The sequence below is a fragment of the Rhincodon typus genome, chromosome 29, assembly GCF_021869965.1.
Source record: "Rhincodon typus isolate 14 chromosome 29, sRhiTyp1.1, whole genome shotgun sequence".
Classification (NCBI taxonomy): domain Eukaryota; kingdom Metazoa; phylum Chordata; class Chondrichthyes; order Orectolobiformes; family Rhincodontidae; genus Rhincodon; species Rhincodon typus.
In genome coordinates, this window is record NC_063360.1 from 38,483,380 (window position 1) to 38,496,621 (window position 13,242).

Consider the following 13,242-nt stretch of genomic DNA (forward strand, 5'->3'; position numbering starts at 1 on the left):
AGGTGGGAGGAAGGACAGGTTAGGGAGGCGGGGACGAGCTGGGCTGGTTTTGGGATGCGGTAGGGGGAGGGGAGAATTTGAAGCTTGTGAAATCCCAGTCGCGAAACATTTCAATTCCCCCTCCCTTTCCCATTCCTCAGACGACATGTCCATCCTGGGCCTCCTGCAGTGCCACAACGATGCTACCCGAAGGTTGCAGGAACAGCAACTCATATTCCACTTGGGAACCTGCAGCCCAATGGTATCAATGTGGATTTCACAAGCTTCAAAATCTCCCCTCCCCCTACTGCATCCCAAAACCAGCCCAGCTCATCCCCGCCTCCCTAACCTGTCCTTCCTCCCACCTATCCCCTCCTCCCACCTCAAGCTGCACCCCCATCTCCTACCTAGTAACCTCATCCCACCCCCTTGACCTGTCTGTCCTCCCTGGACTGACCTATCTCCTCTCTACCTCCCCACCTACACTCACCTTTACTGGCTCCATCCCCGCCTCTTTGACCTGTCTGCTTCCTCCCCACCTATCTTCTCCTCTATCCATCTTCTATCCACCTCCCCCTCTCTCCCTATTTATTTCAGAACCCCCTTCCCCTCCCCCATTCCCAGTGTTTATACTCCATTCCATCTGCCTTCCTAGTTACATGCTATACCTGCATGTTCATTTTGTGTTCATGGACACCAAGTTCTCTCAATACCATAGAATACTACTGAAAAAGTAGAATACTGCTTTTCCATTCATGTTGCCAAAGTGGACATCCTCACATTTTTCATCGTACTCCACCAGCATAATTTCTGCCCACTGATTTATCCTAACTATTTTCCTTCGTAGACTAGTGTCATCACAATTTGTTTTCCTATTTATCTTTGTATACTCAGCTAATGTGGCTACAATACAGTCAGTATCTGGTCTTTATTACAGATGATAAATGGTTGAGGTCCCTGCAGCGTACCATTCATTAATGTTTCCCAGCCTGAAAATGGCCCAGTTATCCTGATTCTGTTTCCTGTTGGTTAACTATTCCTAGATACACTAACCGCAATACCATGGGTTCTTATCTTGAGCAGTAATCTTTAATGTGGCACCCTGTTAACTTGTTGTCTTATCTTGATAACTTACCTGCTGCAGCACTCTTATGTTTATATATTCTGTTTCTTCCTGTGTCACCCTGGTTATCCTTCCCCATATCATTACCCTGCTTTGTTGCCTTGTTCTTTCTCTTTAACTTTTCCAAAATTTCCCTTATGTTAACCCTTACCCCAATTATTTAGTTTAAAGTCGTACCTACTGGCCGAATTATACCATTCACAGTACAGTATACTGGTCCTGGCAAGATCCACATGAAGACTGTTCCAAAGGTACAGCGCCCACTTTCCCCGGTGCAGGTATCCCATGAACTGAAGCATACCTCCTGCACCAACCTTTCAGCCACACATTCAAATCTCTGATCTTATTGACTCTGTGCCATTTCGCTTGCAGCTCAGGTATTAATTCAGAGATTATTCTGTGGTTCCTTTTTTTTTAAAACTTTAGCCCCTAGCTGCTCATAATCCCTCAGCAAAACCTCTTTCTTAGTCCTATTCATGTCATTGGTACCGTGTGTGACATGACGACAGAATCTGGATCCTTCTTGTCCCCCTCCCCCTCCCCCTCCAAGTAGTCCAGAGTTGTCCTTAATCCTGGGACCAGGTGGTCAATTCTGCCTTCAGGTCTTGCCCTCTCAGCTGTAGAGTATAATATGGATCCAGTACAACAGCTTCAAAGGGACTGAATGGCCTCCCCGACTCATCTATTCCAATGCTTGGTAAAGATGGTTTTGTTGACTTACACGCAGGAGTGAGAGGCGTCGGACTGCAAGTTGCTCCTCCGTCTCCAGTTGAGCAATCCCATCCATTTTGATTTTGTACTTCCGCATCTGCTCAGTAATCAGGAGCTCAACACACCTGCCAGCAAAAGGAAAAACTGTCAAACACTGAGGCAGGGAGCAGCAAGTAGAACGCAATCAGTAGCTCAGGATCCACTGCACTGTACAGCCAATGAAGGAGTGCCTGTTCTAATGTGGGAGGTGTTGTCAATGGTTTGTGCACAGCAAGAGGCAACAAACATACGATGTGAACACGATTTAGTCATGTTAGCCAAGGGTTAGAAATTGACCAGGATACCAGAGGGCGTTCCAACTGGGGGACGGTTGCAAATGGGTATTAGCTGCTGCAGGGATTGGTAGGTGGAGAGGCATGTTCAACATATCCCCTAAGCAAGTTCTATTTGTGGGGCTCTTGATGCAGTGGTAGTGTCCCAGCCTCTGGGCCTGGAGACCCAGGTTCTAGTCCCATCAGCTCTAGAGGTGTGTATTAACATCTCTGAACAGGTCAGTTAGAAACTATCTAAAGAGATAATGACTGGCACAGGGAGACAGTAGAGCAAGGAGCTATATACATGCGATGTTTTATTCTGCAAGTATATTTATCCCAAGTAAAGACTGGCTTCGGATCCTTTCTACATCAAGTTGTTATCAGGAGCGTATAACCCTTGTTTGTTGTACCAAAATGCAATACCTCGCCTTTATCCACATTGAACTCCATCTGCCATTTTTCAGCCCAAAGATCCATTTGATCAAGATCCCTTTGTAATCTTAGAAAACCTTCTTTACTGTCTACCATGCCACCAATTTTGGTGTCGTCCATAAACTTACTAACCACGCCTTCTATATTCTCATCCCCAATCATTTATATAAATGACAAACAGAAGAGGACCCAGAACAGATCCCTGTGGAACATCGCTAGTGACAGGCCTCCAGCCCGAAAAGCAACCCCCCATCTTTACTCTCTGTCTCCTGCTGTTAAGCCAATCATGTATCCAATTGGCAAACTCACCCTGAATCCCAAGTGACCTAACTTTACTAATTAGTCTACTAAGTGGAACCTTGTCAAAGGCTTTACTAAAATCCAAATAAACAACGTCTACTGCACTGCCATCATTAACCTTTTTGGTAACTTTCTCAAAAAATTCAATCAAGTCAAAGGAGGCCATTCTGCCGATTGTACCTGTGTTAGCCCTTTAATGAGCATTCCAACTAGACCCCCTGCTTCCCAATAGCTTTGAAAATAGACATGTGTGGACAGAATGGAGACTGGGATTGTTTCCTTAAGACAGGGCTACAGTGGGTTTGCAAGCTGAAAGTTCCCAAGCTGGAAATGCTGATGTGGAGATCTGGCCCTTAAGCCCTCTCTCAGATGTTCCTCTTCCAAACCCTGTTCCCCTCTCAGTTTTCTCTGAGGGATTGTGACAATTTTCAAGCCTCAAAATAGGATGACAGTGGGAAAAGGTTTGAGAAGCTCTACACTCAGACACAGAGTATCAAAGGGTGACTTAATCGAGATGTTCTAAATCACAAGGTGATTCTCTCTCTGGTGTTGGGAGTGTCAGTAGCAAGAGGGAATACACATTACAATCACTGACCATACACCAGAGGTTAGGTGAGGAGAACAGTTTTCAATTCAGACAGAGAAAGGGCAGGGAAGTGAAAATATGGATAGTTCTTTGAAAGGTCTGGCACAGAATGACCTCTTTCTGTGCATTCATGCTCCCTGGCTGTCAGATGGTCTGGTGATAGTTGTCCTTACCTGGGCTTCCTGCCCATCACCCACTGCATTGTGGATGAGATTTAATCTGACTGGGCATGATCCCACACCTTAGACTTAGCTTTTCAACTCAGATGTGGACAGTGGAGAACCCTCCTGAGCTCCTATCTCATTGAGGGAGAGAAAAACAACAGGAAACAACACAATTAACATCAGTGGAGGTGATGGCCAAGTGGCGATGTCACTGAGTAGTAATTGAGAAACCCAGGCCAAATGTCCTAGGGTCATGGGTTTGAATGCAATAGGAATCTGGAAGAAAATGCTGGTTAATGGCAATAATGTGATCACTGTTAATAAAAACTCGCCTGGTTCACTAATGTTCTTTACAGAAGGAATGAACAAGTTAAAAAAAAAATCTCAATGGGGTTTTCAGTCAAACTAGCTACCATCACCGCAAACATGCACACGCATGTACAGAGTCAGTGCTGGACACTCAGTCCTCTCTCTCTCTCAACAAAGTTATTTTCACATGGGAACTGGATAAAACTCACATGGTTGTTTTAGAGACGTCTTTCATGCTGGTCAGTGGATCAGCGCTGTCTGGTGAACGAAGAATGCATGGGGCAAAGACGATCGCCAGTGCATTGGGAGACATACGATTCATCTCCTCTAGTACAGCCACTCTGAAACAAGGGAACAAACTCCAATTTCACAACAACTTCAGGCAAGAAGAGAGTTCAAAATTCTACTCACAACAACTGACAGAATCGTAAAACTGTTATGGCGCAGAAGGACATTCAGCCCATCATGTCTGCACCAGCTCATTAAATGAGCATCAACACCTGGTGCCAATCTCCTCCCTCTTTCCCTGTACCCCTGCACACACACTCTGTCCAAATAACCATCTAACGCCCTTCTTGAATGCTCCATTGAACTGGCCCCCACCACATTTCCAGGTCTCACAACTCACTGATAAACAGGTGGTTCCTCACATCGTCCTTACGTATTGTGCACATCACTTTAAGCCCTATGCCTTCTGGTTCTTGTTCCTTTTACAAGTTGGAACAACTTCACTGTAACTGTATGGGGGAGATGATGGCCTAGTGATATTATCACTGGACTGCTAATCCAGAGACCCAGGTCATGTTCCGAGGACCCAAGTTCGAATCCTGCCATGGCAGATGGTTGAATTTGAATTCAATAAAAATCTGGAGTTAAGAGTCTAACAATGACCATGAATTCATTGTTAATTGTCAGGAAAAACCCATCTGGTTCATTAACGTCCCTTAGGGAAGGAAACTGCCATCCTTACCTGGTCTGGACTACATGTGACTCCAGACCCACAGCAATTTGTTTGACTCTCAGATGCTCTCTGGGCAATTAGGATGCCCTCATCCCATGAATGAATCTTTAAAAATTGAATGAAAATGTTATCTACTCTATCCAGCCTGCTCATGATTTTGAATAACTCTAAAATCTTCTCCCAGCCTGTTCAGACTAAGGAGAACAGTCCCAATCTACCCTCATCATTGAAGTTTCTCATTCCTATAACCATTCTCGTAAATGGATTTTTCTGTGACAGGAAGCAGCTAGTTCCATTGGGACTAATGAGGAAAAGGTCTGGTTCATTGGGATTCTGTGTAACAATTGATTAGCAAGTTTGCAGATGACACCAAATTGGCGGAGTTGCAGACAGTGAGGAGGATTGTCAAAGGATAGAGCTGGATATAGACAGATTGCAGATTTGGGCAGAGAAATGGCAGATGGAGTTTAATCCTGGCAAATGCGAGGTGATGCATTTCAGGTACGAATTATACAATAAATGGCAGAATCCTTAGGAGCACCGAGATACAGAGGGACCTGGGCATTCGGGTCCACAGATCCCTGGAAGTGGTAACACAGATGGAATAGCTGGTCAAGAAGGCATCGGCCAGGGCATCGAATCTAAAAGTTGGCAAGTTATGTTACAACTTTACAAACCTTCAGTCAGGCCACTTTTGGAATATTGTGTGCAGTTTTGGTTAGCACACTACCAGAAGGATGAGGATGCATTGGAGAGGGTGCAGAGAAGGTTTACCAAGATGTTGCCTGGTCTGGAAGGGGCGACCTGATAGAGGTCTACAAAATTATGAGAGGCATAGATTGAGTGGATAGTTAGGTGTTTTTCCCCAAGGGTGGAAAGGGCAACTATAAGAGGGCACAGGTTCAAGGTGATGGGGGGCCAGGGAGTTTAGGGGAGAAGTGCAGGGAAAATGTTTCACACAGAGGGTGCCTGGAATGCACTGCCTGCGGAGGTGGTGGAAGCAGGCACGTTAGCAACGTGTACCTTGATAGACGAACAGAGGGATAGAAACTGCATATGGGCAGTAAGTAACGGGTCTAAATAAGGATTAGCAATCAGTGTAGGCTTGGTGGGCTGAAGGGCCTGTTCGTGTGCTGTATTGTATTGTATAACTACTTGCATTTGAACAGTGTCCTTCCCAGCTTCCGAAGAGACTTCCTAAAAACAGGTTAAAATGGAGCTGATTGTCAGACAGGTGACCAGAAGTTTGATCAATAGCAGTTTTCAGGATCAGAGCGAGGTAAAGAGGGAGCGAGATAAACACAGGAAGTCTAGTAGCCACTGTCCCAAGAGGCAGAGAGGTTTAAGGAAAAACTTTTAGAGCTCAAGATAGTTGAAGATATGGCCAGTAGTAATTGCGCAACAAATTCCAGGTGGTGTTAGGCTAACTGGGATGGATGTGCAATCAGATAGACAGCAGAGTTGTTTAAAAATCAGATGAAGCTTACAGAGAGCGGAAGGCGACAGCCTCTGACCAGCAGAATGCAGAATAGTCACACTTCGAGATCACAAAAGCGCAGATGAGGACTTCAGTACCAGATGTACACAGGGTGAAGTTGAGACCGGTGATATTATCGAGACAGAAGAGACAACCTTGGCGATGCAGGGAACATATAGCTGGGTGCTCAGATCAGTCACCGTGACTGAGGGACAAAGGAGGAAGATGAAATTGATGTCAAGGGAGGGAAGATTGTGGAGGCAGAGCTTCAACATTTAGTTTGAAAAACATGCAACTCATCCAGTGCTAGAGATCAGCCAGCACCAAGGTAGTCTAGGGGCGTAAGTGAAGTGGTTCAGAGCTTGTTGGCACATGGCCATTGCAGCTATGGCTGTGGGCAATGAAGTGAAGGAGGCTAAGGGCAGATTCAGATGTAAACGTTCAGGTGTCACGGCTGGAGATGCTCAGGCTATAGTTAAATTTTTAAGAGTGGAACCAAATGAACAGAGTTTCTTTGTACAGTGGAGATGTTTTGAGAGGAGTTTGGTCTTTTGGGAGGATCAGGCAAAGGTTCCATCCATTAATGATCTGACCATGGCAATTATTGGAAAGGAGTTTGATCACGGACTATCAAGACGTTGTCCTGATGGGTAAGCTTCAGTCTGTTCAAATGTGACTGCAGAAGTGAACGGGGAGCTGTACACCAAATCATCCATTGGAATTATGCCGGATGGGTGTGAACAGAAGTTTGGTCTTGACTGGGGCAGTGTACAGCAGGATACATTTCATTAGCACCTCAGTATTGCCTTCCACATCCTGAATGTTACAGAGTGACTGTCAGTTTGAAGTGCTGTCACAGTTGTAAAGCAGGGAAATAATGCGTTACAGAATTGTTCGAAGCTGCACAATGAATCAAAAGATATTTCAGTTTCTTTGAATTTATCAACAGTTTAAGGAGTGCTTTGAGAAATGAGTCCACTGCCAAACAAGGTGGCAGCCTGCCCACATATTGCGAATATCACAATGAGTGGGTAATCAGCTGGGTACAGCTGGTGCCCAGTGCCAGAGGAGCCAACCCTCCTGATTCTGGACCAACACAGAAATTGCTGGAAAAGCTCAACAGGTCTGGCAGCATCTGCAAAAAGAAATCAGAGTTAATGTTTCCGGTCCGGTGACCCTGCCTCAGAACCTCCTTTACTCCAGATTCTGACTCAGCATCAGGAGGGAATCAGATCCCAATGAGACTGAGCAGTGAACAGTCATGAGTCTCAGCTGGATGGAGAGAGGAGCTATGGTTCCTATTGGCAGTTCCTTAATGAATAGTAGGATGTAAAACTGATCAGATTAGAAACCGCCAGTGTGACTATCCTCCAGTCGCAGCCCCTCCACCCAATCCTCTTACCCTCACAACAGGAAGGAGGACACTTGCTCTTGGCCTTCCCAACGTGGGACCATAGTGAAATAGAGACCTTTGGTCTGAGTGTTTATGGTTTGAATATCGACTTTCACCAGGTAGCAGCATGTTCTAAACACCCCATTGCTACTGTTAACCCATTCTAGTGCGCCTCTTACTTGACCAGGTGGAAGATGAGTCGTTCGAGTGTGCAGTAAATGTGACTGGGCAGTTGACTGAGGACACTGTAAACTGCTTGGATCTGCTCTTGTCTTCCAGGGTGCTCTGATCAACAGGGGGAAGGAAAATTAAACACATTAGAAGTTTGCTGCAGTCAATTAGAATCATTTCTAATCATCAGACACTTCAGGATGGATGTCAAGACTATGTAGAGGCTGCAGCGATGATTTAGAATGACATCGGGGAAGACAGAGACTGATCTTGTCAAACAGAAGTTAAAAGGAAACAAAGTCGAATTCTTCAAAACCTCATCCATTTTCAAATGAGTAAATCAGGAGAAAGTGCCCTGAGTCACAGGAGGGTCAGTGATCAGGGTGGGAGGGTAGGGCAGGTTGAAGAGAATCAGTTAGAGAGGGAAACAAGGAGAATGGTTTGAGTTGTATTGATCTGGAACATACTGCCTGAAACGAGCAGTGGGAGCAGATTCAACAGCAATGCTCTGATGGAGTTTGCATGGAGGGGCAGGGCAGTGCAGGGGAGTGCAGGGCAGGGCAGGGCAGTGGGAGCAATATGACAGATCCACCAACTGTCAACAAACACCTCGATGGGACCTAGTACGTCCAGGATTCAGAGTGACCACAAATCACACTCACCGATAGCACGCAGGAAGTCACCATAAAGAGCAAAGGTCATCAGGGGGATTGGAAGTTCACGAAGCCATTGTTTAAGCACCCCGGTAACAGCATGAATATGGTATTTCTCCAAACCCACCGATGTCGGGTCTGAAAGACAGAGGCACAGACAATTCAAACACAATCATGGTCTGCAAGGGTTAGACACACAGTAAAGCTCCCTCTACACTGTCCCCCATCAAACACTCCCAGGACAGGGACAGCACAGGGTTAGATACAGAGTAAAGCTCCCTCTACACTGGCCCCCCACCCCCAGAACAGGGACAGCACAGGGTTAGATACACAGTAAAGCTCCCTCTACACTGTGGGGCTGGATTGGTGTGTGACACCTACCTTGTTCCAGTCTCTGCCGTAATTCCTTCATCTTGTTTGCTGCACCAGATTTCCGGTAAATTCCCTCAGTGTACAGTCCATTCATTTCTACGTATTCCACCAACACTTCCATGACCACAGGCACCGTCTGGTTCTCGTCGGTCAGTCTGCAGACCTCAACACCAAAATGCCGAGAGGCTGCGTCAGGGTCACTCTGAGGATGGGGTGGGAGAGAGGACAGTGAGATTGAGCAGTGTAGCCATAGCTGTGAGAGTGCGCCACGGAGTGCGGGTATGGGGCTGGACTGTGTGGGCAGTGACAGTATGTGAGTAATGCCTCTCACTCCTGGTACTCGAGATACAGGGGCACCATTGCAAACCATACTGTAGCCCGAGAGCAGGCAGCCTCTCACCTGTTGGACAAATTGCTCCTTACATTGCTCACCTTTTGGTTGCAGCTTGATTGGCAGGGGGTCTGAATCTTCAGGAGGCACTTCTTGTGACAAGTCATTTTGCAAGCTAGGAATGGGAAGGGGACAAGCAGGTTATAACTGGTGCAACCCTGAATACTGACCAGAAATATCCGAGACAACCAATCCCTCCCAGTGAGCATCTGTCAGCACTGAAACAAACTTCTCAAGCACCTCTTCCTCCCAACAACAATGCTGCTCCAGTGAACACTGGCTCCCATTGGCTTTAACCAATGAGTAGGCATGAACTGTAGGTTTAATTTACACAAATAATATCCAATGGACTCAAGATCCAAATTACTTAAAAATCTCCTTTTAAAAATTCAAAATTATTTCTCCAGTAAGCTGCAGTCAGTGAAGGACATTTCGACGATACTGCATAGGCCAGTCCCAGTCAGTCATTGCAGCAATGTCTTCAGGGGATTAACAGGAGTCACCAATCAATTCCCATTCAGTACAGGAACACCATCATTACTGGGTGCTGGATCATCTGAATAAGTAAAAGATGCTTCTCTTATTGTCTGACTTGTTCTCGGTGCCAGGAAAACCCAAGTTAACATCTAGGTCAATGTGCAGACACGTTGGTACTTACTGCAACAGAGCAGAACCTTCTCCATGGGCCAGATGTAGGAGGAACACTGCTCACACGACTGCCGGATATTCACTTGGTAACTCCGGAATAAATGCCCAAAGTGCTCCTCCTTCTGAAAAATTCAAACGTCACTGTTCACAGAGCGCCATCACTCACACATTGCTGTCAGTGCAGTGGGTATAGGAGTTGGGAGGTCATGTCGTGGCTGCACAGGGCATTGGTTACGCCACTTTTGGAATACTGTGTGCAATTCTGGTCTCCCTGCGATAGGAAGGATGTTGTGAAACTTGAAAAGGTTCAGAAAAGATTTACAAGGGTGTTGCCAGGGTCGGGGGCTTTGAACTACAGGGAGGAGCTAAATCAGCTGGGGCTATTTTCCCTGGAACAACAGAGGCTGAGGGTGACATTAGAGAGGTTTATAAAATCATGAGAGGTATGAATACAGTGAATAGCTAAGGTCTTTTCCCCAGGGTAGGGGAGTCCAAAACTACAGGGTGTAGGTTTAAGGTGAGAGGGGAAAGATTTAAAAAGGACCTAAGGGGCAACTTTTTCACGCAGAGGGTGGTGTGTGTATGCAATGAGCTGCCAGAGGAAGTGGTGAAGGCTGGTACAATTACAACATTTTTAAAGGCATCTGGATGGGTATGTGAATAGGAAGGGTTTAAGAGGGATATGGGCCAAATGCTGGCAAATGGAATTAGATTAATTTAGGATATCTGGTAGGCATGATGAGTCAGACTGAAGGGTTTGTTTCTGTGCTGTACAGCTCTATGACTGTATGACCATTCACAAACCACTGCCATTCACAAAAATCATCTTGGACGCAGTCATTAATAAATGGAGGAGGGCCCCCCTGCCTTCAAGAGTGACCAATGCTTTAAGGCCCTCAGAAATGGTCATGAGTAGTGTATCTTTATCAAATTAACATTTCATTCTCTCTCTCAGACTTGGTTGTGACCAAATTTAAAGAAACTGGGATGAAGATTTTGATGAATTTTATTCAACGTTTTCAGGGCATCAGAAGCTTTCCCTGAGACTTAGCGGCTCAAAGTTTAATGTTACAAATAATTCTCTCGCACAAACTGTGCTGAGCCAAGACTGACAAAACCAATCCTGATAGAAACCATCATCAAAAGAGAACAGAAACCAGCAGCCTGTGACCTAGTACTCACAATTTGATTGCGTTTCCGCCTCTTCTTCCGGGCTTTTGTTGGCTGTTACGGAGCAAGAGTGAAACAAGACAATGGGTCAATGGATACAAAATAGCTGCTGCTCAGAGCAGACTGATAACGCCAGAAATATTAAAGACAGAAGGTGGTGAATTCGACCCTCGAACCTGGTTCATGACTTTGAGATCTGTACTCAAACCCAATTACTTGCCTTCAGCCCAATATCCCGGCTACCTTAACCCGACAAACACTGATCCACTCCCAGCTTCAATACTTGGGTCACCCCAGCCTCTACGTGGTTTTTGAGGGTGAGATGGTTCCCGATTTCCATTAGCTTTTGTGTAAAGAAGTGCTTCTCAACATCACCTGTGAGGACATGAGCACATGGCCCTGTGGAAAGGCCCATGCACAGAGAGGTGTAGAAAGCCTGACACCCATTCCCACTCCCCAACACCCCCAGATCCAAAGCAGAGTCTGTCCCCCGAGTGGGCCTTCAATCTCTGGATGCCAAATTTCTCCAGACTGAGGCTCAACCTCATTCCCTGTCTGGCTCGGTTGTAAGACCATTAGGCATAACAGCAGATGTAGGCCATTCAGCCCATCAAGTCTGCTCTGCTATTCAATGAGATCACAGCTGATCTGATCATCCTCAACTCCACATTTCTACCTTTCCCCCAGAACCCTTGATTCCTTATTATTTTATTCAGTCAATCTCAGCCTTGAATATAATTAGTGACCCAGCCTCGACAACCCTCTGCTATAAAGAATTCCACAGATTCACTCCCTGAGAGAAGAAATTCCTCCTCATGTGTCTTAAATGGATGACCCCTTATTCTGAGATTATACTCCATGATCCTAAACGCTGCCACATGGGGAAACAACCTTTCTGTATTTCTCTTGTCAAGGGCCCCCTAAGAATCCTGTATGTTTCAATAAAGCCACTTTTTATTCTTCGGAACACCAATGAGTACTGGCCCACCCTATTCAATGTCCTGATGAAACCCCTTCTGCATTGCCTCCAAACGTCAGTCTATCTTTCGTTAGATAAGGGACCTAAATCTGTCCACAATATTCCAGCTGTGCCTTGCACAGTTTTATACTCCATTCCCTTTGAAATAAAGGCCTCCCCTATTACCTGCTGAACCTGGATATGAGTTTTTTTGGGATTTACAAATCCCTTGTACTTTAGCTTTCTGCCTTCTTTATCTCATTTAATAATAATGATGATTTTGGGGGGAGGGGGAATTGGCTCCTAAACTCAACAAATTCACAATGACACCTGCCACATCGACACATCCAGCATGAGCCACAGCACAGACTATTACAGCACATAAAGAGGCCATTTGGTCCATCACACACATGCTGACTCTTTGAAATATCTGTGCTTCCCCCCCCCCCCCCCCCCCCCCCCCCACCCCATCCTTTCCTGCAAAATTGCCTTTCAACTGTTTCCCAAATTCCCTACTGAAGGTCATTATTAAATCGGTTTCCCTTTTCAGGCAGCATGTTCCAGATCACAACACCTCATTGAAGGAAATAACCGCACACTGGGACTGTAGCTAATTACTATAAATACCATAACTCCCTGATTACCAGCCCTCCTGCCGTGGAAACAATTTTGATTTATTTCCTCAATCACAATCTGGATTAAATCTCCCTCCTCCTCCTCTGCTCAAAGGAGAGCAATCCCAGCTGCTCCAAATAACTCACTGCTCTCCACCCCTGGGACCATACAAGGCAATGCTGTCTGGGACCTCGCAAAGCCCTACATTCTGGTGCTCAGAGTTACCTTCATTGCCTCCATCTCCTCTTTCTTGGAGTAACCTCGAGCAAACTCATCAAGCAGGGACTGGAAGAGGTTGAGGACAAACTGCACCTCAGCTTTCTGTCTCTCACCCACCATCTTGGTCAGAAGAAGTTGATAATTCCTCATCAGGTCCTTGTAGCTCACATGGGTCTGACCATTCTACATCGTTCATAAAACAAGGAAGGTTAATAAAAAAAAGAGAAACTACAAGTGACCCCAGTGAGAGTGGGACCCCGTACCCCAGCGAGAGTCAGTGTGTGTGTGTGGGACCC

At 45.9% G+C, this 13,242-nt stretch overlaps 1 protein-coding gene across 4 annotated transcripts in view; it reads right to left on the reverse strand.

The window, feature by feature from the left end:
* The window catches only part of LOC109922931 (unconventional myosin-IXb), a 102,963-nt gene that overhangs the window by 3,668 nt on the left and 86,053 nt on the right, over positions 1-13,242 (reverse strand). For all 4 annotated transcript variants that reach the window (XM_048614004.1, XM_048614003.1, XM_048614002.1 and 1 more), the window contains 9 exons: positions 12,953-13,129; positions 11,167-11,208; positions 9,995-10,106; positions 9,378-9,451; positions 8,955-9,147; positions 8,583-8,711; positions 7,929-8,034; positions 4,128-4,259; positions 1,824-1,938 (listed from right to left, as the gene is read on the reverse strand). In XM_048614004.1, the coding sequence (XP_048469961.1) occupies positions 1,824-1,938; positions 4,128-4,259; positions 7,929-8,034; positions 8,583-8,711; positions 8,955-9,147; positions 9,378-9,451; positions 9,995-10,106; positions 11,167-11,208; positions 12,953-13,129 (1,080 nt within the window). The remainder of the gene's footprint in view (positions 1-1,823; positions 1,939-4,127; positions 4,260-7,928; positions 8,035-8,582; positions 8,712-8,954; positions 9,148-9,377; positions 9,452-9,994; positions 10,107-11,166; positions 11,209-12,952; positions 13,130-13,242) is intronic.